This window comes from Plectropomus leopardus, chromosome 8 (genome assembly GCF_008729295.1).
Source record: "Plectropomus leopardus isolate mb chromosome 8, YSFRI_Pleo_2.0, whole genome shotgun sequence".
Classification (NCBI taxonomy): Eukaryota; Metazoa; Chordata; class Actinopteri; order Perciformes; family Serranidae; genus Plectropomus; species Plectropomus leopardus.
This window is the reverse complement of record NC_056470.1, coordinates 18,296,370-18,322,154: the sequence shown is the minus strand read 5'-3', so window position 1 is coordinate 18,322,154 and position 25,785 is coordinate 18,296,370. Positions and strand designations below refer to the sequence as shown.

At 38.7% G+C, this 25,785-nt stretch overlaps 3 protein-coding genes across 3 annotated transcripts; all 3 read left to right on the top strand.

Annotated features, from left to right (window-relative positions):
• Positions 1-331: 331 nt before the first annotated feature.
• mfsd5 (major facilitator superfamily domain containing 5) lies at positions 332-3,364 on the top strand. The gene is made up of 2 exons (XM_042491945.1): positions 332-469; positions 1,490-3,364. The coding sequence occupies exon 2, from the start codon at positions 1,571-1,573 to the stop codon at positions 3,017-3,019; it is 1,449 nt and encodes a 482-aa protein (XP_042347879.1). The 5' UTR covers positions 332-469; positions 1,490-1,570; the 3' UTR covers positions 3,020-3,364.
• Positions 3,365-4,583: 1,219 nt separating this feature from the next.
• LOC121947004 (protein lifeguard 2-like) lies at positions 4,584-11,446 on the top strand. Its single transcript, XM_042491860.1, has 12 exons — positions 4,584-5,224; positions 6,388-6,478; positions 6,662-6,750; positions 6,922-6,986; positions 7,090-7,143; positions 7,263-7,313; positions 7,404-7,443; positions 8,096-8,133; positions 8,350-8,437; positions 8,588-8,683; positions 9,816-9,869; positions 9,983-11,446. The coding sequence occupies exons 1-12, from the start codon at positions 5,210-5,212 to the stop codon at positions 10,130-10,132; spliced, it is 831 nt and encodes a 276-aa protein (XP_042347794.1). The 5' UTR covers positions 4,584-5,209; the 3' UTR covers positions 10,133-11,446.
• A 1,162-nt stretch (positions 11,447-12,608) lies between these two features.
• On the top strand, positions 12,609-23,917 carry senp1 (SUMO specific peptidase 1). Its single transcript, XM_042492478.1, has 18 exons — positions 12,609-13,229; positions 13,459-13,517; positions 13,610-13,797; positions 14,792-14,867; positions 14,968-15,160; positions 15,299-15,437; positions 15,525-15,643; positions 17,158-17,441; positions 18,516-18,579; positions 18,859-18,897; positions 18,995-19,079; positions 19,602-19,742; positions 20,063-20,191; positions 20,397-20,600; positions 20,703-20,782; positions 20,915-20,999; positions 22,578-22,673; positions 22,756-23,917. The coding sequence occupies exons 1-18, from the start codon at positions 13,096-13,098 to the stop codon at positions 22,816-22,818; spliced, it is 2,178 nt and encodes a 725-aa protein (XP_042348412.1). The 5' UTR covers positions 12,609-13,095; the 3' UTR covers positions 22,819-23,917.
• Positions 23,918-25,785: the final 1,868 nt, after the last annotated feature.

Below are 25,785 nucleotides of genomic sequence, written 5' to 3'. Positions count from 1 at the left end.
AGCCTATAAATGTCCTAAAATCCTAGAAACATATGGGGGCTGCTGCGACTGGTCATTTTGCAAAGGTATCCCTCCCAAGCAAAGCAAGTTCCCTGCTGTAGCATGTTGTCTGTATCATCATATTGATGGAGTCTGTGTGTGAATTTCATCATCAAACATGGAAAACTACACATATTTTTCAGAAACTACTTACTTCATACATCGACCTGTGTATTGGTGAATCAAATCCAACCTTAAGAGTGAGCCATTGCAACAAGGGAGGTGTGGGAGCAACTTCCTCCTTCCCCTGGAGCTCAGACAGAAAAGCAGTGACGCCATCTAGTGGTGAAACAGTAGATCCCGGATCCCGGAAGTAAATTGTCTGTTAGCTATGTAGCCTAACATACACCATCAGCTAGCGATAGATATGTTTACTGTTGTCACTTCGTTACGTCGTGTATCTAATATGGGACCGCTGTCAACCGGCACGGTAAGATATATCATATAATATGTCCCAATATAGCGGGAAACATGTGGTAGGATAGTGTCGCAAGTTACAACGATTTTATCTTAACGTCAGTAGCAGGTTAGCTTGGAGGGTAGCGCTAGCGAAACAGCAGTAGCATAGGACATTTTCAGCCTACGTGTTTAAATAAACAGAGCTGAACTGTCACAAGCCAAGCTTTACGTTACTGATGCGGGTAACTCAATACTTTCTTGCCTTAGCTGGTTAATGTTTTTGTTGAGTAGTTAACTAAATTCCTGAAAATGAAAGTGTATTAGCAAAGTTAGCTTCGACCCGACATGGTGAGTTACCAACGTATTTGGTGGTAAGGGACCGGTTTTTATTTGTTCGAGCAGGGGGCGGCGGGGGTATGATTTCATTTATTTATTTTTTTAATTTTGCCTCTTTCCGAATCAATAAATATTTTTTCTTTACCCTGGAAAATGCACGACTCTCCCTCCACCGTAAAATTGTTTTAGATTTGAAAACCTAACCTTTAATGTTTAAAGTTAAAAGTTAAAGATGAAGTTCTGGAGTTGAAAAAACACCATTTTTTGTCACTATGGTCGTGTAAGCTGGTTAGTACAAACATTTTAGTTTTGGTAAAATTTTAAGACGTAAAATGAAGTAATTTGGATTATATATCACTAATTTAAGCTTAAGTTTGGTTTCATTTTTTTCTGAGTTATCGCTCATCCCACGTGTCGGAAGTTTGAAAGTTCAAAGATAATTTTAGTTTTTACAGTTTCTGTAATTTTGATTTTTAATCTGTTAAAAGAAATGCAGAAATAGCCATTTTCAGTTGCATCGCATCCCCCAAAGCCTTAATACAAAACACAAGTCCCTCCCCAGTGCTTAAAAATGATTTGATATGCCTTCCCTTTTTTGCACCACCCCCTTCAACTCCAACTTTATTTTCCTTATCCTCTCATTCATAAAGTCAAGTCCCTAATGTAAATGTTTTTCTCTCTGAATATACCTTTTGTTCACTGTTTCTCTCCACAGGTGCTGAGAAATAGAAAGAAAAGAGCTGAAAACAACCCAGGACCCCAGATTTGATCTCAAGTGGGTGCAATTTATCACATCATGTTGGTGACAGCATATCTTGCCATCATTTTCCTTCTCGCCCTGTGTGTTGGCCTTGAGTTGGCAGCACGCCGCCTCACCCCACCTCAGTCTGCTCCTACTGCCACAGCCAACCCAGTTTTCCGTCGATTCCAGAGTATATTCCTCCGGGCATACCTATTGGCTTTGTGGGCAGACTGGCTCCAGGGTCCTTACCTCTACAAACTGTACCGCCACTACAGCTTCCTGGAATCTCAAATAGCCATCTTATATGTGTGTGGCCTGGCCTCCTGTGTTCTGTTTGCTCCTTTTTCAGGCTGGCTCCCTCAAGTCTTGGGCCGCAGACAGACATGTCTTCTCTTCTGCCTGGCCTACTCTGCTTGTTGTCTCACAAAGCTGTCCACAGACTACTTTGTTTTGATTGTGGGTCGTATTTTGGGGGGTCTGTCCACATCCCTGCTCACCACCACATTTGAAGCCTGGTACGTGCACCGTCACGTAGACGTCCATGATTTTCCCAAGGAGTGGATCCCCAATACGTTCACCAAAGCAGCTACCTGGAATCACGGACTCGCTGTGGGAGCAGGGCTGGTAGCTAACTTGCTGGCTGAATGGCTCCACCTGGGGCCCGTGGCTCCCTTTCTCCTGGCTGTCCCTTGCTTGATGGGCTGTGGCTGGGTGGTGCTAACAGACTGGGGCAAAGAGGAGGCTGAAGAAGTTCCTGAAGGGGACAAACAAAAACTACTCCTTGGGACTCCAAATGGAGGTGTGACCCGTTTGTCTGCGAGGGCCCGTTTCTCACGTAGCTGCCATGATGGGTTGCGCTGCCTGCTGTCAGACAAGAGAGTCATGCTCTTAGGGGGAGTGCAAGCTCTGTTTGAAAGTGTCCTCTACATTTTTGTTTTCCTGTGGACCCCAGTACTCGACCCTCATGGGCCTCCTTTAGGAATAGTATTCTCTTGCCTGATGGCTGCCAGCATGGCCGGCTCCTTGCTCTACCGCCTAGCCACCTCCACACGCTACCGTCTGCAGCCTGGCCATGTTCTCTGCCTGGCTGTGCTGATGGCCTTCTTCTCCTTTTTCATGCTGACCTTCTCCACTGCTCCAGGTCAACCCAGACCTCATGAATCCTTCCTGGCCTTCTTGCTGCTTGAGTTAGCTTGTGGGCTCTACTTCCCTGCAGTCAGCTTTCTCCAGGGCAGGGTGATCCCAGAGGAGAAGCGGGCCGGTGTGCTTGCCTGGTTCAGACTGCCTCTGCACCTGCTGGCCTGCCTGGGGCTGCTGGCACTTCACGGGGAGATCTCAGGAACAGGTGGAGGGGAGGAGGGCAGCGGCACCAGACACATGTTTGGAGGCTGTGCAGTTATGATGCTGGCAGCTCTAATGGCGGTCGTCAGCCTGTTCACTCTGGGCAGAAACGACATAGACCTGAGACTGGAAGGAACCAGAGGGGAGGGGGAGATGTTCTGAGGAAAAGGACCACATTTTCCTTTTCATGCTTGACTGGTTTCAAATGTAATGTGACAGTTCTGTGTGACGAAAAGTAAAGAGACCTCATATGTTCCGCTGGAATAGTAATAAGTCTATATTTTGCCAAATGTATCAGCGAAGGAAATCAAAGTCCAAAGGAGGTGTTTTGGTAGATTAAAATTCAACTGAATTTTAATTTCTTCATCTATTGCCTTGTTACTATTTTGTTGTCTTTCGGGAGAGACTTGTACAAATCCTGTCTGTGCAGGGATGCTTTGGGAACATTTAGACCTTCATTTTTCAAGTTATACTGTAAAATCTGACAAGTAGATTTTACTTAAAAAATCTAGAAAAGTGATTGCCTTAAACAATGTAAGTAAATATAACTGTTAGTCTTGATTTATGTTTACTTTATATCTAATTATTAAGTTTACTTAAAATGTAGCTACATTTACTTTTTTTTTGCAACTTAAAAATGACAAGTTTATTCATATCAGTCTTTCTAGGTTTTAGCAACTGAAGTAAATCAAGTATACTGTGCCATGTAACTAGTCCGTCATATTTGTATATTCCGAAACATGTTAACAACACAGAGCTTGCTGATATCCGAACTTCATCATTGGCAAAATCCTCTTTGTAATGATCAAATAAAGTCAGATTAACTTGGTTTACTGCATTTGCACCTTAGAAGAACGAGGTAACTCCACTTGTCATTTTTAAGTTACAACAACTTCAGAAAATTACATAAATACAGCTAAATGTTAAGTAAACTTGATTTTATATAAAGTAAACATAAATTAATAGTTATATTTACTTTACTTTTCCAAGGCAGTTGTTTTCCAAGATTATTTTAAGTAAGATCAGCTTGTCAGATTTTACAGTGTAACTACGAGTGTCCAAAACTTCTATCTCATTTCATAAACTATTCCAGGTAACATGTTATTGCCTCATTGTGTCCACAGACAGGGTGATGTTTTGGGCAGGATATTATTCATTTCACATGTCAGTATGACGATCAGTGAGATAGTAGTTCCATAATATTTTTAAAAACAGACTTGAAAATAGTTTACAGAGCTCAGTGAATATCCAAAGATAACAAGATGAAGAGCATGTAGACCAGAATCTGAATGTCATTTCTTACAATAATTCCTCAAGTTGTCTTTTTTTCAGCATCTGTGTGTTGTGTTTTTAGTAGAAAGGAAAAATCAGTTGGTCATTTTACTTTGAATGCTTTTTCTGGACCATCTATAAGATCTTTTTTCTCTGTATTGTCTTATCACATTTGTGCTTTTTTTCACTTTTAAATAAAAGTGCAAATATTGTACATAAATAATATTTATTTGTTTGTTATGACCAGCTTTGCTGTGTATCAATCATTTTCGATATTTGGCCAGGTCGCTCTTGAAAATATTTATATATTTTTTCTCTCTCTCGCTCTCTCTCTCTCTATATATATATATATATGTATTGTGTGTGTGTGTGTGTCAGTTGTCAGTCTATTTATTTTTTATTTTATTTGAAAGGGACAGTGCAATTTAATACAGTTACACTACAGAGTGTGAGACTTGCGTGTTATCTTCAATCATTATCATTCACCAATCATTTAAAGAAGTACAATATAAATAATAATGGAAATTAATTTAAAAGTTACAGCTGTAAATGGTTCACATGTACTGAAAATAAGCCACCTGTGTTTCAGGTCATTTGAATGCAAGTTGAGTCTTTTTTTAATTCATCAACTTTTTTTTTTTTTTAATTTAACATAAACCCATGTTGTAAATCTCTCTCTCCTAGTTTTTGCTGCAGACCATTTTTCCAGATTTCTCTGGACTCCTCTCCCCAAAACGCATCATGCAGGCATCCATCCTCCCCGTTTCCTCTGCTGCTGTGGTACAGTCCCAGCTTTTCTCTATGGTGCAGCTTCACCTGGATGCTGCTAGAACATCCCCTCTGTGGGTGAGGGAGGGGTATCTGCACGAGTCTTAACTGCGTTGTTTTGGGATTACATCACTAAATCGTCAGAGGGTGTCCAGAGTGAGCAGACAAGAAGAGCACTACCAGTCCTCTCTCACAGCTGTCAGTCTTTCAGCTGAAGGCTCCGCAAGAACTACGTTATCAAGAAAGGAGACACCAGAGCCCCATTGACTGTCTGGCATTCAGAACAAGACTGCAGGACGACACACTGGCATCATGACACAGGGCAAGGTATGAGTTCGCACAATGTCATTCACTTGATTTTGTCATCCTTCTCCACCGTTAATTGCGACAAACGAAACAGGTCTATATTTAGGTTTTCTAGATAGGGCCTAGACTAATATTACATAACAGTTGATATGCGTGTCTCTCTTTAGTCTCACTGTCGTGCCAATGTTGGCTATTCTGTTGTGAAAACCATCAGATAAATCCGTTTTAATGAATGATAAATGGAACATTGGACTATAATAACCGGTTTTGTTTCCTACAGAGGACCTAATCTAGCTGCACAGCAGCTGTTTCATAGAGTGATTTATTTAAGGTATCTTATTCCTGATGTTGTTGTTTTTTTCATTCATGCTGATATGGCCTAATTTTTGTGGTGTTCAGTATAAGCAGTTGAGGGTTGCCGGAGTTTATGTGAATGAAGTGCGTCACAGGCTGTTCTACCATGTTGCGTCACCATGACAACCGTTTTCTCTTTGTAGGTGGCAGGTTGAAAATGCAGTCCGAAAGAAAGTGTATGGCACAGTAACTTTTGGTGGGAAAGCAGTCATGTTCACCAAGGTTATTAGGCATGATCTGAAGTATATACGGAGCAAAATACTTGATGGTAGGGCAGAGACTGCGCATTATGAAAGGGGGTTACATACTTTGGCTGCATATCTGGTAGCCTGCAGGTCAAGTACCCTTTAACTTATGGCACGTGTTATATAAAGGCAGTGCATTATTATCACGATGATTGTGATGATTTATGACACACAATGACTACAAAGAGACAAACATGACTGAAAAAGGCACAAAATAAAATCAGGCACAAAAATACAACAAAAGATAGGCAAACCACCATTAAGTCCGTTTGTCTTCTTCTGTGTAGGAGAGGTGTGGGGCCTTCTGCATATTATATTGTGATTTCCACAATAAATGTTTACTACTTTATATTTTCAGGGGAAAAGCATGTGCATGTGTATCACACTAGATAATATTTACCTTTAGCAGTATAATTATGCAACACTGGTAGACTTGTATCTGACATTTTTTACAGTATTTTTTTTAAGTTCTGGTTAATGTATGTTTTTTTCCCCTTTAATTATTGATTTACTCTAACCAAAAATGTGTAACATAATATGGACTAAAAGATAACAAATTGTTCATCTTTTGTGTCACTGTATCAGCTGTCACTTGCAAACAAGACCACCAACGGTTCTTGCAGTGGGGAAGCTTTAGTGCCACCAGCTCCTCCCAGCTATGAGGAAGCCACTGCGGGTATGACAACACCTTACCCTCCTATATTTAATCATAAAGTTAGTGAGCCATTATCTTTTACAAATGCATGTGGTGCAGGTGATGTTTATCATGTTTTGGGATTGAGTGGTAGTGATGGGATGACAGATGATGGTTTGAAAAATGCACCAGCAAAACGTCTTAAATAAATGTGTTGGTCGACAGGCACCAGTGCTCCATGCTACAATGATGTCGAGATGCTCACAGAGTTCACCTGGGATGATCGCAACATCAGGAGGGTCTTTATCCGTAAGGTATCAAAAGCTTAATCATCGCATTGATCACAATAATAGCGCTGTTGTGAATTTTGTGTATGGCTAATAATTTAATCTATATGAACATTATTAAACTTTATATGCCTGACCATCACATATCAGTGCATGTTTAATTATGCAACGTTTTTCAGTCTAACTTCTCTCTTTTAGGTGTATGCCATCTTGATGATCCAGCTTTTGGTCACTCTCGCTATTGTGGCTCTTTTCACATTCTGGTGTGTATTAAACCTTTTTTTTTTCGTGTTTGACAATATTGACCAAGTAGTTCGAATCATATTCATTGGGTAGTGTTCTTAAATAAGACCATGTTACTTGCAGTGACCCAGTGAAGGACTACATTCAAACCAACCCTGGCTGGTACTGGGCCTCTTAGTAAGTAACAGCATTTGTCACTGTCAAGTCTGTAATATACAGTTACTCTGTACATTTTTGGTTCATGCCACTTTTATCTAACTCAAAATCTAATAATATTTCTGGGTTTTTTTTAACAGCGCTGTATTCTTTGTGACATATCTGACCCTATCTTGCTGCTCTGCACCAAGGTATGGAAAACAATCTTTAAATGAAATACATTTTTAAAAAGAAGTACATCACCTACAGTCTTTAAACTCTAATCTGTCATCACTTTACAGGAGACAGTTTCCATGGAATCTGATTCTGCTTTGTGTCTTTGTAAGTACAGATATTTGCTGTGTTTTTTATTAAAGTTTTCATGTATAAACTGAATTTTCAAATCATACATACTGAGGTTTACCGTTGCAAACATTAAATTCATAGACTACCAAAATTAGTCAGCGTGTAACTTTCACTCCACCAGTGATTGGAAAGTGACAGCTAAAATGATCCAAAACAAATTTATTGATAGATTTCATAAGTGGTTCTGTTATTTAGTCACAACATTTTCACATTATTACATTTATGTTTTGTTTGAAAACGGGACAACATAGATTAATCAATATTCAATAAAATATAAATTCAGCTGAAAACTAGCTGTAAGGCTAGTTTTCAGCCCCTTTGCCTCATGTTATTGTGCATCCTAGAATATTAAACAATAATACACTATATACAGTTAAAGACATACAGCATTGTAGTTGACTGACATATGTACATTACAGGTAAAGTTAGGCATGTAAGGGATAATGTCCGAAGAGATGTCCATTATATATAGTTAAGCAACACGAGCGGATAAAATCCAAATAGGAGATTATACTAAAAAAAATTTTAAAAAGTCGGTGTACTGTTGACATTATGTGTTCTCAGTAATTGTTTATTAACATTACATTTATATGAATAATGAAAATAACTGTCATATGTCCCATTACAGACCCTCTCACTCTCCTACATGACAGGGATGTTGTCCAGGTAAACTTTTATGTCTTGTGTTACTTTGCATTGTCACTTCCTTTCTGCTTTAGAAACCTCCTTGTGATGGTTGCTGCATCCAAATAATGTATTTTCTTTACAATGTGTGAGGTTGTGTGTGTGGCCAATGATATGTAAAATTATGTTGTGTACTCTGTTTTGAATATTTTGAAACATTATCAGTAAATTTTGTTTGCATTTTATTTGTCTGAATAGCTTCTACAACACCAAGTCAGTGGTGATGTGTCTGGGCATCACAGCAGCAGTCTGTCTCCTGGTCACAGTCTTCAGCTTCCACACTAAGGTGAGAAAAATGACATTTTTCCATAACTGTACTTAAGTTATTTGCTGATATATTACATACATGATTGGATGTAAAATTCAATGATGTGTGTTAGTTTTTTCATGCTGTTAGATTAACATAGGTTTTATTTTGTGCGCTTTCTCCATCCAGTTTGATGTGACATCATACCAAGGCGTGCTCTTTGTCTTCTGCATGGTCATGTTCATCTCTGGACTGGTGCTGGCGCTCGTCCTTCCTTTTCAATACGTAAGTATAACCATCCAAAGCAAGCAGCTACATCAGTTGTGTGTGTAATGCAAGTCTGGTTTGTGGAGGATTTTCAGACAGTCAGGATATATAGTAGTTGCGTTCAGTGTCTGTAAAATATAGTCTTGACAAATACTTGACATAAGACTAATGCAGACTTATATTTCAGAACTGGACCATCATATGCATTGATAGGTAGTAATTCAGCTGAATGTATTTAAAAAAACTTTTTGAGTATTTTGTAATTCTCTGGACTGAAAAAGTAAGATGCAATTTGTAAAAATATACTTTCAGTGCATGTATTTGTGTATTTGAAATACTTTCAGTACATTATTTAATATGCCATTTCTTTTAATCAAATAAGAGACATTTTTGTCCCCAACAATTAGCAATCCCAGTCTTCAGCGAAATGCAAGTGTTAAAAAGCCCCGTGGCAAACAAACATTTATAATACTTACATGTTTTGTTCAGAAAGAAAATCTCAATGAACACCACTTTAAGGATTTTTGAAGCCTAAATGCAATTGCCAGAAGTAAAAAGCTAATGTTAGGCTATAAACAAACTACACCACAGTGGCATGATTGACCATCGCCACCAAAATAAGGCTGTAAAGATATGTTTGATTGGTGTGTGGTTTGGCTTGATGACGTTCTGTAGACTCCTTTACCCACTTGTTACTAATCGCTTATCGTAAGACACATAAAAGCTTCAAAGTTCACAAGTGATGTATTTAATGTCGTAGATCAAAGCGTGAAAGTCTTTTAAACTTGTGTTAACCACAGACCTTATTTAAGACACCTAACCAAAAACCTATTAAAAAACCTCACTGACTTTAAGATGAGGGAACAGCAGGTACTGAATTGCTATTTTATGTCCAGGTTTTTTAAGACTCATTCTTGGGGCACTCTGTTGAGGCTTTTAAGGCCTACAATATGATAATATAAGTTTGTAATTATTTTAATTTTGATTAAATACATTGTCATATCAGTATTTTGTATATTATTTTGATCCATTTAATGAGAAATTGTTTGTGATGTATTTGTGGTCTGTTCAGATGTTACATAGTGGACCTTTCATGTGATGATCTAAACACCGGCATCACATCTAATCAAGCCTTTTTTTCTCCATTTAGGTACCCTGGTTGGATGCCACCTATGCTGCATTGGGAGCCATATTGTTTACAATGGTGAGAGTATAGACACTGTTCAGCCATTACTGATAGACATGATAATGTTATTGGCTCTTAGAATCAGAAATTAATAGGAAAAACATAACTTGGTGTTTCATTTTCTGTTGCAGTTTTTGGCATTTGACACCCAGCTCCTCATGGGGAACAAGCGTTACACCATGAGTCCAGAAGAGTACGTCTTCGCCACGCTCAACATCTACCTAGATATCATCTACATCTTCTCCTTCTTCCTCCAAATCTTTGGAACAAAACAAGAGTAAACCATCGCCCCACCTTTCTTAACTACAGACGAGGGATGGGAGTTGAGGCAGACATGATAAGAGTCTTTTAAAATTGTAGTGATTGTGACAACAATGCTTTCAATTATTTTTTTCTGCCTGATACTGACATGGCCACAAATACATTGTGAATATTTTGTACAGCTATACATGTACATAGATGTATGTCAGCATTGACATCCAAAATCAACAAGCTTTCCCTCTTCTCTAGCATGCTGTGAACCCTAACCACGTTATGGGATTAGTTTAATAGCTTTACCAGCGAGAAACCATCCGTAATCTTCCTCCATGTAATGTAGATAAAAACATGCTGTGAGTGTTTTACCTGAAGCTGGGTGTCTTTATGTCAATGCCTGCCTAGATGTCACAAATGCCCTGAAAACAACAGATGTCATTGCTCTTTAAGAGATCTATTATACATTCTGCATGACTCTTAAAAAGCCCGAACTTTACCAATAATAGTCATCCCATCTTTGGGCTATTGCTGTGGGTGTTTATTTAGTGACTGAAAGCACAAATTTAATACAAATGTGACTTTTCCTGTGTTTTCAAGCATGTCCAATGTTGTCTCAATACTGTGAATTACAACAAACCCCTTCATTGTTTTTGAGGGGTAGGAACCTTTTTTTCCGTTTTCTTTTGAATGACAATCTGCAAATATTACTTCTTGGATTCAGGATGTTGCTTCTCATTGCTACTTGTTGCTCATCACTGCCTAGTTACTCGTATTTAATGTAAACTGTATGTGTTGGTTTTATTCCATTTGACTCTGAGGCTTTCAACCATTGCATTCACATAGTTGTATTGTTTATTATTAATATATTATTTCTCTAATATGTGTGTTTGAACATGAAATGCTAACATTGATTATTGGCATTTTAGTTAGTGGTCTTAATTTTATTTAAACTTGAGTGGTTTGAAGTGGTGACACATGGTAATTGAATATAAACATGACAGTGCCAAACATGCATGGATTTACTCTAACTTTTGATAAGGCCTGTGTTTGTGGAAGGGCTTGAATGCTATATTTCATGACATCTGAAGTTTATTTTTTTATGACAGAATGATATATTTCGGAAAGTGTGTTATTTAAAATGGTGAGTTTGAAGCTCGTAGTTAATTCACAAGTCGTCTAAAGAGGCCTTGGATTACCTTTAGTTGATGACATTGATGCAGAATATTGTTTTTAGAGCTTTTCAGTGGAGCATTGGTGTTACTGTATTGATTGATTAAAGGGTGAATGTGTATGAATGGACTCACTGGGTCTCTCTGATTTAATAAATAATGATATCCTTTAATGCCTCCACATTACCATTGTTTTTATTCTTTGTTACTCATGAAACTCCATTAAAGAAATTAATTTAGGTAAACTGTAAGTAAGCCACTCTTCATAGGGCAAAAGTCATCTTAAAGATACAGTTAAGAATTTTTTTAAAGTGAGGTTGTATGGGGTCAGGTTTCCCCACACACATTCATTTATTTGTGGCTGGCTGGTGTGATTAAAACATCTGCTGCCACAAATGCCATAATTATCACACACACACGCACACACACACACACACACACACACACACACACACACACACACACACACACACCATTGGAAAAAAATCTATAATGCACATGCAAGAAACGTTTTATATGTGTAGCAGAAGTTTGAGAAAGACACATGGGGAAGGGGCAGGTTAGAGTTAAGGAACATTAAAAAGATGCATGTGTATTTTCTTTTTTGTTACCTCTTTGTATCTGTTACCGTCCCAGTCATAATAGTAGGGCTGCATAATATGATGCATAAAGTTATTATTTATTTATTTTATTTGTTGAGACAATGCCAAATATGTTTTTCATTTGTCATTAGGCCCAGTGTTGTTGTTTTTTGAATAACCTGTCTTTCATTGCTCTGATATTTATGTCTTGCGATACTGACAGCAGTTATTGGTGGATGTATACCTGCAATTTGTCAAAATAATTAAAAATAATTGGTCCAAAAAACCCCCAAAAAGGCTACACTATGTACAAAATAAAAAAAAATCATTCAAATAATATATATAAGTTACTTTATAACTAAGATAGTTTTCGAAAAAAAAAAAAAAAAAACGATTAAGAATAAAAAAAAAAAAATCAGTATGCAATCTGCTTTATTACTATGTGCATGATACTGTTGTTGCTCCATATTTAGACACCATAAAGGTCTTATAATGGTGCTTGGGCAGGTAATATGGCTGTTGTTCTTTATTTTAATGCACACACGAGGCACGAAAGTGACCGAAATAGCAAGCCAAAACTAAAACAAAAAATGTGTGCATGTTGTGTGTACATGTGATAAACTGCGCTCACAAGTGAACGCCGGCGGGTGTGACGTGATATTAAATGGTCTCCTCAGTCTACAGTCAACCAATAGATGTCGGGTTCACTGGGATTCACAGCATCCAGTCAGCCAATCACAACACGCGGTGGTTGAGCGTCCTGTTCAGCCATGTTGTGGTTTTGAATGAGGAAGAAGCGGGAGATAATATTCTTCAACGAGTTTATATGCAATTTAAAGTCACGTTAAGGATATATAAATGAGTTAGGGTGTGACTCAAAATGGTAGCGGTTTTTCCCAAGACGTTGGTTGCGACTTATCGCATTCCTGCTGGAATTTAAACATACTTCCATAAATTAGCCGTTGAGCTAACAACGTCAGCTAGCGAGGCAGCTAGCATAGCGTGCTAGCAAGGCAACTAGCGGATTCTCAGCTAACCAGCTAACGATTAGCTCGTTTCCTGCGAAAGTAAAATGATAATTGCGAGCAGTATTAGCCTTTAAAATAGCCTCAGCTAACCTGCCTCGGTCGAATGAAGCGCATTAGCTTCACTTGGTTTGACTATATTGACAGGTAGACTGAAAGCAGCTATAGCGATTTATTTTTAAACCAGCGGCGTTATTTCGGAAACTTTTGAGCCATGTTGAATAAAATCTACGAATGGATAGAAACAAGCTTGGCCAATCTTCGCAATGGTGTACCAGCTGCGGAGCACTCAGATACACACCGGGCACCTTTGGACGGTCCGACAAGAAGGAAAAGACCAATTGAATGGTATGAACTGCAACAGCATTATTCCCATGTGTAACCAAAAGTCTGCGTGTTTAAAAAGACCGGCCCCAATTTGCTTTGAAGTTGTTTAATATCCCAGTGTGTCTACAGTTTCTTTAGAAACGCCATTTATCGCCCCGCTGGTCATTTAGCGTTTCAGCCATTTATTATTATGTGAAAATGTTTATTTTCAGCTCTGTGTTTGAAGCATCGGTCTGTTTTTTTCCGTTAGTTTGGAAGATGGACATAACATCGCACAAGATGGCTTAATCGTAAAGAAATCTCGAATGGGTAATCAATCACTCGCTTTGTTACATTTCACGATGTGATGACGTTAAATCAGTAGGGTCCTACTTACAAACTTGTGTCTCAAATTTCTCCAGGAGATCTTATTGACACAGTCAAGGTTGCAGCTGAAGGGGTTAAGAGTCACAGCTCCAGTGTGGCTACATGGATGAGGAACAATGTGAGTCCTACCTTGAGAAATATACTGCCCGCCTCCCCTGGTCCTCCACCTGGAGAGCCCCAGCCGCAGCCCTCAACATCAGCAGCAGTCTGGGAGGGGATGCCGGTGAGGAATGAATGCAGGGTTCCTGCAAATCCTTGAAAAGTTGTCAAAGGCATTAAATAAATTAATGTAGTAAAAAATGTCTTAATTGTCTATGCAGTGTCTTAAATCAAGCTTTCAGAAGTCTTAAAAATACTGCAACATGGGAAGCGAGATTTCACGAATCATTTTTTTTCTGACATTGCATTGTAAAATCTCAAAATAACTGGTAACTTTAAAAAACATATGCATTTATATATATATATATATATTAATTTTAAAGGATTTACTGAATGCTCCGGCATTAATGTCAAGTTAGGATAACGGAACCAACAACCCATATTTTATTTGTGGACAAGATATTTAGAGCAGATGATCAAATGTCTGCTAGCTAACTGTCACTGTACCCTGGACAATATGTGGAAGTGCAAATTCAATGAAGACTGGCCAGTTAATAATAGCTTTATTTCTACAGAACCTTTAAAAACAGTATAAAGGTGCTTTGACAAAAAAGAGGAACCGGAGCAAGATGCCCCAAAGGCAATATAACAATAGACAAACAATCATACCGAACTAAGGCCAGACAGAAAGAAGACAGATGGTTGTGGAGTAGAGATAGTAGAGATAAAAGCAATAACATACATACCAAAAGTTAATACAAAAAAATAAAAATGAACATAATTATATGCAGGATCAAGACAGACTAAAAAGATAAATAAAAAGTCCACATCACATAAAAGCAAGTCTCTAAAAGTTGTTTTTTAGAAGTGATTTATAAGAGGTTTCTGATTGTTCCAGCCTTATCTCCTCTTTCAAAGCCATGGGGCAAAATTGTCCCTAACTCTAAGTAATTGGTCTTACTTTTTTCTCTGAGTCACATTTAAAAAAAAAGTCTTAAGAGGTCTTAAGTCTAACTTGCCTTTAGCTGCAGGGACCTAATGTTTTGATCCTGACTGTAGGAATGTTAAAACCTTTGTTTCTCTGTATTTAATCATGTCATACATGTGTTTTGTTTAAGACTGTTGGAAGGAACTGTCTGAACGAGACGTTTGCTGCTCCCTCTACGACTCTGGAGTGGAAAACATCCAAATCAGGTTTGATTATCACTTCAAACGTATAAGCGTTGGCATCGAGGTTGCTAAGGCTCGTGCTGGAGAGAAGTTGTTATTGTACTGTTTTTTGTCCCAACTCTAGAATGGTTGCGGAATGAGAGGTCCATATTAGGATCAAAAGTCTGTAGGCGGCAAGTGTGCATGAGTCCTACACATCGGGAAGTGCCAAAAACAAATGGTCACTCAGTCAACTTGCCCCCTTCCTTCACTCCAACATTGCACCCCTCTCCACGGCTAGGCAGGCCCCTAAACCTCCGGCTACATGGCACACCAAGGTATTCCTTCAAAATTGTTTTTTTTAAACTTTTTCCATTTTAAAAGCTGCTTTTTGTTATGTGATGTGTCATTAAATAATGTGAACTACTGTCAGTTGATGATGTTTTGACCACCACGCCGTCATTTTGTGTCAGCAGCTTGTCTAGTGGAGCAGCGAGCAGCTCCTGCACCAGCATGTATGAGAAGACCTTTCCCATCAAAGTGGTGCAGAGCCCCACACACAGCACCTCATCAGGGCGCATCCACAGTGCCAGGCCCCGCTGCACAGCACAGGAGGTCAGACATCAGGACAAATGTATTTCCCTCCGACTCAACTGTTGCGCTTCTTTGTTGATTTCATGGGTTTTCTCTGTGTTTGTCCAGTCTGTTTGTGAAGAGGAGAAGGAGGTCTACAGGCAGCTTCTGACCATGGTCTCTGGTGGTCAGTCATCTTTCCTTCACAACGGCAGCTCACATGGCATCGTGAGGTCACACAGAGATTTGTACGTATCCATACAAATACAGTACACTTTAACAATGCCGTATTCAAACTGTTACAGGAATGAATAAAGAAATACAGAGTAGGAGGACACAACAGAAAGAGTTCTGTCAGAATTCAGTCTCAGACCAGCGGGGGGCTCCAAAAGCGTATAAGCTGTAAGTGATAGTTCAGGATTTTTGAAGTGGGGCTGTATGAGAATCTTTTGTATGTTCAGTGCACTACATACAGTAGCTGGCTGTAGGCGCACCCCTGGTTTGCGGGGCTCAAACGCCACAGCTAAGCATTACACTGCTGTTTCAAGGGCTTAATATCAAAATGTATTTAGCCACTTTAAAAATTGCCTACCTAAAAAAATAAATCAATATCAATCTTAAGTGGACACTGTAATCAGAGTATTTTCTCTAACTTCATAGTCACACAGCCTTTTCTTTTGGCACTACATTTTTCAACTGTATAACTTCCGTATTCCTACACAGAAGGCCAACTGAGCCATAAACTATCAAGCCAGCGGTCAGCTGTTTGAGTCAAAAAGTGCTGGTACCGACTGTTATGCAATTCAACTGAAATGACACTTGTGTTGTTTTTTTCGGGCTGTTTAAACAAAGAAATAAAAACTGCTGTGACCAGTTACACTGAATATAGACATCAACACTTCTGTACACTTCTCCTGCAAGACTGCGACAACTCTGTGTTTGCAGTGAATGTTCTTCTCAAGAGAATTACATAAAATCTCCGCAAAATAAATGACAGAGACACCAGAGAACGCTGCTGTGCCCAGCCATCAGGTAAAATTATACTAAAAGCCTACCAATAAATGAAACGACTTACCAAACAGTCAGTAAAGTGTGACATGCTGACATCTTCTGATTCAGAAAAAAATGTGTTTTTACCGAGTCCAGGCAGCAGCAGCTCTCTCAAAGTAACCGAAATTATACGGTTGAAAAATGTAGTGCCAAAGGAAAAGGTTGTTTGATGGTGAAGTAAACCGGTCAAAATACTCCAAACACAGTGTCCACTTAGATAAATATATATATTTTTGGATAGGTCTTTTTCAAAGTTACTCAAAATCGTTTTGATATCAGCCCCTTGAAACAGCAGTGTAATGCTTAGCCATGGGGGGCGAGCCTCGTCTGTTTCTGCAAACTGGGAGCATGCTCACAGCCTGCTACTGTATCTAACACAATAACTATACATGAATATCTTCAAAAGTCCCAAACTATCACTTTCAACATATTTCATCCAAACTCCTTGTCTTTGTGTCAGTTGCACACTGCATTGCCTGGGAGTTGTTAAAGGATATTCAGGGGTAGTCACATGGATTCTTTGTAGCTGAAACTGGCATGCAAGGACTACAACTACCAGCTATTATCCATCTTCACTGCAATCACAAAACCTTCCTGCATTTATATGGGTATTGAATTAAGATAATAATGGTTCCATGTCTATCACTTTCTTTTCTGGACTGTATCTAGATATTGTCTGCTCTCTCATCTGTCCCTTTCACTTTCCCATCAGCACCAGCTTCCTGACCACCAGCCGCAGACTGCTACAGTTCTCTTCCCCTGCTGGGTCTGCAGCAAGAGAAACTTCAGAGGGACCCAGCAGCCCCCCCAGTCCCAGGGGGATGTCCAGCCAGAGCTCCAGCAACCTCCCAAGCCCAGTGGGGGCCTCCAGCAGGCCAGGGACCCAGACATGGTCTCTGGACACGGACCTCAGCTCCAGCAGAGCAGCTACACTCACATCAGTTCCCTCCCCATCTGCTCTGCAGGATAACTCCTCTCAGGATACACAATCATCAGGTCAGACTTCTCAGCCAGTTGTGTGTACACTTAATGGAAATATATGCAATGTGAAACCAGATGAATTTAATTTTTGCCTAAAGGGCAGGAGTGAATTATCTGCATAATTGACATCATCGGTTACAGAAACGGGCTGATTTCCGAAACATGCGCTTTGCCACAAAGTAAGCTGTGCATGGTTAAAGCATAGATTCATCCGGAGAACAAACTTCAACTAAAAAAATCTGGTTCAAGTTGGAATCGACTTGTAAGAGCAGTATCAGGAGCACTATTTTTTGTCCCCACCCAAACAATATATATCAGGATTCTCAACATGCACAACAGGTTTCTGTAATTAGTTGTCACTTAAACATTTCGCACTGCTGCCAGCGTACACTATGCTTCATCTAAGATTGTGATATGATCGTTCTGTATTTTATGTTCATGGTAACAGCTATGCATGAGTGAGAGCTTAAACTTATATTGCAGACTGCTGTTACAGTCTGTGAATCAGTCATTTTTTTTGTCTTACACTGACGCAAAGCGAATTTGCCAGTCTAAACGACATATGTGATGAAATAAATCCATGTCATAACCATTTTACTAAAGTAAAAATGCTGATTTTCCAGTTCAAAGAAATGGCCACTGTGACATACAGTGATTAATGTATGTGTCACAGCTGTCCTTTTAATTTTAAGGTCCAGTATTTCTCTTTTTAAGGTCCAGTATTTCTCTGAGTCGGCATTTGATAAATGGAGCCTACTATCATGATGATTAAAAACAGCAGTGATATGGAAATTATACCTATTTAAAAATGCTGCTAATATTGTTTTTAGAGAAGATGATTGCATAAAAAAAATCGAAATATTAATGAGACAAGTTTTTTGATATTCATTTTTGGGCAAATTAATTGTTATATTAATCAGGTCATAAGAAATAATCTTTAGAATAGAATATAATTATATTGGTCATAAAATGAATCAACTAACTAAAACAACAATAGTTAGATAAATCAATTAAAAAAATCATTCGGTGCATCCTTCTTTGCTTGCTTCTGTATTTCCTCATGGGTTGCAATCTTGTGTTTTCTTACAGCTCACGATGGTGACTCTGTAATTATTGTAAATGAGCAAAAGGGTAAAAAGCAGAACAGCTCAAGGTTAGTATTTGTTTACAGTCCGTGTTTGTTTTGTTTCATACATTGTTTTATCACAAGCTACTTTTCACTGACGTTAGTAGTAATGCAGTCTGTAATGTGATTAAACATACATGCATGAAAGACGTAGATGTACAGACATTTCATGTTGAATGCTGTTACTTAAATTCTAAATTTAAATCGATACATGGTGGCGTTAAAACAAGAACTTAAATCAACAAAACTTGAGTCATCTGAAGTGTTTCAGTTTCACACACATAACATTTTATTTTGTCTTTACAGTGTGCCATGTTTCCAAGCCGAGTTATGGATCAAAGAATTGTAAGCACACACCAATGTATTTAATTATATAGTTTATCCATATTCACTGATATTATGTTTGAATGGAGTAAAAACGTATATTTTTTTGTCACTGTAGGACTAGTATGTATGACTCCCGAGCGAGAGAAAGACGGAGACAGATAGAAGAGCAGGAGGCCCTGGCTGCCCAGCTGCTGCGACAGGTGAGTGTACGCCAGTGAAGTCTTCCTTTCCGTTTCTTTTTTATCATAGTTTTTGTTTCTTAACTTCCTAGGCTCAGTCTCTACAAAGCCCGTACGCCTCCATCTTGCATGTTAAGGTTGGGTTGCCTGTTTTTTGTTGAGATGAAGGGGCAGTGCGATGTTTTTCGGCTGCGTTGCGCTCGAACAGGAACACTTCAAAGTGTTAAGAGACATCATCGGCAGGATAAAGATTTCATAAGAATTAATTACCTTAGTTTAATGTCATTTCAATGTAATACTGACATTTTCTTTGTAGTGAATAACAAAATTGCCAGAAGTGTGCTGATGTCTCAGTAGCTAGCTAATGTAACGGTGTTGTTGCCGATTTGCCGCAGCCCATTTCACGGGGGAACATTTTGACCACTACCCCTCATAACTCTAAGGGGCAAAGGGGCTTCTGAAAATGAGGGGTGTAGAGTAAAAATGAGACATGGAATTGGGCCTTATCCCACTAACTTTTATTATGCTGTCACTGGTTCCCAGCGCTTGTCTGAAGAGGGGCAGCGCAGCCCAGATGTGGAGGTCCATGTTCGAGTTCCCCTGGAGAAGGAGGTTCCTTTGACTCTTGTGATAGAAGAACCGAAGCCTTTGGAAGAGAAACCTGAATTCCCTGAACTCACAGAGGTGTGGTCATTGTGCCCGAATGAGTATACGGGGTTCATCATTGACAGAATTTATTTAGATGATCCACCCAAATAGACTTGCTATTAATTAAGAGATTATATATTTATGGATTTCTTATTTCTCCTTTAAAAAGTAGGAAATCAGTTGAAAGTTGAGAGTTAAAGTGTTTACCTGAAGTTTAGAGCAATAATTTTTTCTTCCAACTATCCCATTCTTTGGTTCAAAACAATAAGACAAGAAATATTTCTATTAGAATTCAGAATAATGGTGTTCCAACTGTTCGAAGGGTTTTTTAACAAAGGCCTTGTTTCTTTCTGAAGGAAATGGAGGCTGAGGTGAACAGGGCGCTGAGAGGAGCTCATCACGAAGTTTTGAGTGAGGGTTTTGGTCTCAGCCTGACTCGCAAAGACCTTCAGACCCTCAGCAACCTCAACTGGCTCAATGATGAGGTGAGTACATGTTAACATCTGACAGATGTGAACTACCAGCAGGCATTCAATTTGCACCATGAGTTTACTCCTCTTTTGTTTCATGTATATGTTATAATATAAAAGAATACATGCCCATGATTGTAATTTGAATGTAGCAATTGTTGCACACCTGAGCCACGCAGTTGTGCTTGTTAATTGAAACTCTCTTTACTTCACCTCTCAGGTGATCAACTTCTACATGAACCTGCTAGTGGAGCGCAGCAAGGATCCCAGTCTGCCATCGGTCAATACGTTCAACACTTTTTTCTATCCCAAGCTGCGCAGCAGCGGCTACTCGGCGGTCCGCCGCTGGACCAAAAAGACAGACATTTTTTCTAAAGACATCCTGCTGGTCCCTGTCCACTTGGGGGTGCACTGGTGCCTCTCTGTAAGTGTTGAAGATATAATTGTGTACCTGAGTATAAAAATCTTGGGATATATAGATAGAGAGAAAGTCTTTTTTTCTTCATTGTACAACTCTTGCTCTCAGGTGGTGGATTTCCGCAAAAAGGCTATCATGTACTTTGATTCCATGGGAGGGAGCAATGATGAAGCGTGCAGATTATTGTTGTAAGTTTCAGTGTCAGATATGTTTGATTGTCGAGTGTGTGTTCGTATTCGGAGAGCTAAATGTAACTCCTGCAAATAGATTTTTATGAGCCATCAAAGTGTATAAAAAGTCATTAATTTTTGTGTCCCCAGTGACTACCTGCAACAGGAAAGTAAGGACAAGAAGGGCAAAGAACTGGATACCTCAGGCTGGACTATGCACAGCAAAAAGCGCAATGTAAGTTCTGAACACGTAAAGGCGGAGAGCAAAAAGTCATATGTTTTCGTTGTTGTACCATTTCATGCTGTGTCATCAAACTGCATGCAATTTTGAGTCAGATTTCCATTATCAACAGAAAGTTTCAGATTATAGTTCTTGGAGCAAGTAGGGTCTACAGGTTTGTGCTACACTGCGGCATTGTTAACCAGTCGACTTGTTCTTATATTTATGACATTGGTGTTGTTTGCATTTTACAGTTATTTAATTTTAGCCACCTTTGTTATACAGCATGCACAGGAGGAGATTGCACTGGCTGCTTGTTCAGATTTCTCCAAGGTTTTCTAAAGCCTTCAGTGGGTTCTTGGTAACTCTAGTTAGTTTGACAAATAATGAGTTTCGGGCAGAGAGTGAAAATCTCCCTTCAGCACTACATATGAAGGAAAAGTCTATAAATCATCTGTTATCATACAGCCTACTTTGTTTCATTGGCACATCCATCAAGTGGCCAGTACTGGAAAGCAGGGAGTCTCCTAGCTTCAAAATGATGCACCTCTGGAAATAGACTTGGTTCTCTGGTTGCTGGTTGTGTTTACGGAGCAGCCCGACTTGTAGGGCTTTTAAGAGAATACTGAACCTGCAAAAGGACCATCTGTATATCAGATACTCACTGCGTGTTACCTTGAATTGATGAAGAAAATGTTTGGAGACACAGAGAGAATCCACTAAAAGTCAAATATTATTTATGAATTCAGTTTAGTGGGGTCCATTTAAAAACAGCAAATCTGTGGTGCCAGGTAGCTCAGTTGGTAGAGCGCGCGACTCATATTCAGAGGCTATATGTCCTCGTCGCAGCGGCTCCGGGTTCGAGTCTAACCAGGGGCCCTTTGCTGCATGTCATCCCCCACTCTCTCTCATCCGGCTTTCTTGTTATCTCTGTAGCTTTCCTATCAAATAAAGGCCATAAAAGCCCAAAAAATAATATTTTAAAAAAGATAACAAACTCTCACGCAGTATAATCCAAGTCTCATTTATCTAGTCATATATTCAGTGCTTCCCAAACACATGCATTTTCGCTAAAATGTTATGATTTAAAGACTGAAGTACAAACGGTCTCATTAACCGCCAGGTGGTGAGCTGGAGGATGCACATGAGATTGAACTCTGCTCAAGCGGAGCTCCCACGCAAGCGCATGCTACTCATAGGCAGAATTGATAGTATAAGGTTGAAGGTATAAGGTAATTTATTCTTTCTCATTAAATGAGCTGTTTTGTTAACAATGGCGCTTACACTCTCGCAAGTGAGCTTGATTGTTGGAGCGGGGATACATCTGAAATATCAAATGGATAGAAACTATATTATTGTGCAAAATCTATTAGTAATGCTTTTGCATTGTCTAAACAAATTGTCTTATGATGCTGGATTCTTGTCTAGGAAAGATTTCACTCTAAAACTTGATAGAAAGTGAAATTTCAAAGCAGAATCCCGCGGCTTGGTTAGGTAAATAGTTTAATCGTTGTTATTGGGGAAAATATCCTGTCAAACATGTACAGATATTTATTGTCATCAATAACATTTTATTCCTCCTTTTACTCTCAGGAAATCCCACAGCAGATGAATGGTAGCGACTGTGGAATGTTCACATGCAAATATGCAGATTACATTACCAAAGACAAGCCGATCACATTCACACAGGTAATCAGAAACAAAGATTTATCTGCTAATTATAATGACGGTGGTTTCAAAATGTCTTACGTGACGTCTCTTGTCTTGACAGAAACACATGCCCTACTTCAGAAGACGGATGGTTTGGGAGATTGTGAACCATAAGCTGTTGTGATATCAGCACAGATGTGAACTTTTATGGTCGCTATGTTAGAAATCCGAGTTGTAACGATGGCTGAGTTAAGTTCAACAGCAGGATCAACTTGCAGTTGTCCTGCTCTAGGAAAGACTGACACACCAGCTCATCGGATCAGGAACCAGCTCTGCTACTTCTTTAATGTCAATCAAGCCCTCAGCTGACCTTAGCTGATGGGATGGTGCTGGAGCACCAAGCACTGCCTCCCAGTCCGCTGCTCCACTTTGTATTTTGGTGCACCCATGGAGTATTAGTATAGCAGCTGAAACACTGTGCGTTTTTTTCGCCCAGCCAGAACTGTACTGACACACAAACCATACTCTGAGCTGCAATGTTCGGTCTGATGCCCACATACAAAGTTTACGTGTTTTTGTCTTACAGGAAGATGAGCGCACTATGTTGCGTCATTTTCGTGAGGACAGCAATGCTACATTTCGGTGTTGCTGTCAATGTTTCGTACATGGTGCATTCAAAGGAAAATTGACTTTACCGGGAAAACTAAAATATGAATGGCGTCTAGTCTTAAAAATCTGTCTCTTTGTATTTGAGCGTGAGACTTTTTGAGTTTTTTTTTCCGTAATATGAACAAATAAAAAAATATTTTTGTAATTTGTTTGATTAAAAGGCACAAAAGTCTTCAAACATTGCCTCAGAGTATGAGTTAAAATGAACATGAAAAGTTTTACCTTGCCACGGACTTGCAAGTGGAATTGAAACAGTCTTAGTTACACACTTAAACAGCAGGGTAAGAAGAAAACCCTTATCTGTTAGTCTTGATAAAAATCGATTGTAAATTAAGGTTCAAAGTCTATTTTATGTATTACAGAGTCTCTTTTCTTTACAGCAACTTTTGGGCATATTCAGTATATTTTGAACTTTGTACATACGGAAAACATACAGCCTCTTGAACAGTGTAATATACTTTTTCTTTACGTATTTCGTATCTATTTTTATCTAGACCAAGTCTGTTTTAGAAATAAATTCTCATGTATTGTGACTGTTCTTTGTGTATTACCTCAAAATGAATTTGGGTTTGATATGAAAACTGCCACATTTGATAAACATGAGAGAACCTGGAGATGTGTCTCGGTTTATTTGAAGTGCAATATCTCTTTCAGAAGATGTCATCTGCCAAAAAGTCCTTGTGTAACAATAAGCAAACAAGCTGGTGTTAACCTTTTTTAGTTAAGAGATGACAATTTCACAATCAAACTAAGTTAAAATCTCAATATCTCTAGGTTTTTTTTCTATTAAGAAGACAAAGAGTTGCATCATAGCAAAGACATGTCTAAACTGGCCCCATATGTGACATAATATTTAGTGACCTTCAGCCAAAATATCTCAAAATACTGAGAAATCTGACATTAGCAGCAATAGTTCTTTAGAATCAATAAGCCACGGTTCTGATTTTCTTCAATATTTTGGATTAATGGATCAATATGCAGAAGGCTATTTGCCATCATATATCACGGATAATTGCCCTGTTGTGCAGGGATATGGAAATACCTTATATAGCAATGTGGATAAAGACACTGGCAGCACGTCTTTGGTGAGACTAACTTTTTTTGTGAAAAGGAAAGTTTTAAAGATTTTGAAAACTCATAATGTCAAATGATTTGAACTTGTATGGAAACTATGTAATCTTCATCTCTTATAAGATAGAAGTTGCAAATGATCCCTTGTGTAACAGAAAACACACAAACCACAGTGAAAAATATTTTATTAAAAAAATGACAAGTTGAAAATCAAACCAAGTTAAAAGTTTAATAGCTGTAGGTTTTTTTTCTATGAAGAAGACAAAGAGCTGCATCATGGCACAGACAGACAAACATTTACTGAGGAGAGGTTTGATGCACAAAACAGAGGACTGCACAGACATTTCTGAACATGAGTTACAAACTGATGCCATATGTGACTCGATAATATTCAATGACCTTCAGCTGAAAGATTTCTAAATATATAGCAGCATAAGTTCTTTAGACTCAACAAGCCACTGTTCAGTTTTTCTTCAACATTTTGGATAAATTGAATGGAATGACAATGGAGCACAAAATATTAAAGATGTAAATATGAATTTGCTTCATCAATCTATGTTCAGAGGATGTAACAAAAACCTTTTCAACATAAACAGTTCATGAAAAAACAAAATCTGAGTAGCACTTCACTATCCCTTCCAGTGAAATCTAAGGCATTTCTGTGAAGTTTAATTTTCTCCTGGAAATGAACTGTCCCATGTTTAAAAGAAGAAAACCACATCAATCACTAAGCAAGAAAGCAAATCAGCAAACAGGATCAGAGACACAAAGTTCAACCAGAACATCAAAACTGCAACTGGATGGAATGGTGAATTACATTTACAAAGTGTCCATGTTTAAAAAAAAAAAAAAAAAAAAAAAAAAGGGTCGACAAGTGGACAACATCCGCCTTCATTCACATAAAGCACACCTGCCGTATATTTATTCCTAAATTTTTACAGTCATATTAACAACCACATTTTGGTATGAAATAGTTCCCTTTTAATGCAGCAATTTTACAAATGAACCAAAGATGAACGTGCCAGTCAGAAAACAAGCAAATCTCAACGCATGTATAATGAAATGTAAAAGCCATGTGAGCCAGAATGTGACGTCATATTGTGAGGTGATCCATTGTCATAATGTGAGGTGTCTCTAGGATATCTGTCGTATTGCATTTGTAAGGATAATAAATTAATTGCATAGATCGTCAGACCTTGGGTGTGTTTTTCCGAACATTGGACGGAAGAGTTAAAGGATGTGGACACAGTACCAGCTGTGAACAGCCAGGAGACTTACTGTAGTCGGTTATTGCCTGTGAACCTTGTACACAAACTGAATCTACATCTCTCTGGCAGGATGAGGTAAGTCGAGGTTTTGAACATATATTTCTCTTATATTGTTCCCAACTGCTTGGGGCACAACTCTGTAA

Coding starts and splice junctions, on each gene's coding strand:
- mfsd5 (XM_042491945.1), top strand. CDS start 1,571: ATGTTGGTGACAGCATATCTTGCCATCATTTTCCTTCTCGCCCTGTGT.
- LOC121947004 (XM_042491860.1), top strand. Junction 6,987..7,089: donor GTGGCTCTTTTCACATTCTG/GTGTGTATTAAA, acceptor TGTTACTTGCAG/TGACCCAGTGAAGGACTACA. Junction 8,684..9,815: donor TCGTCCTTCCTTTTCAATAC/GTAAGTATAACC, acceptor TTCTCCATTTAG/GTACCCTGGTTGGATGCCAC.
- senp1 (XM_042492478.1), top strand. CDS start 13,096: ATGTTGAATAAAATCTACGAATGGATAGAAACAAGCTTGGCCAATCTT. Junction 13,798..14,791: donor CAGTCTGGGAGGGGATGCCG/GTGAGGAATGAA, acceptor GTTTTGTTTAAG/ACTGTTGGAAGGAACTGTCT. Junction 19,080..19,601: donor CTGCCCAGCTGCTGCGACAG/GTGAGTGTACGC, acceptor ACTGGTTCCCAG/CGCTTGTCTGAAGAGGGGCA.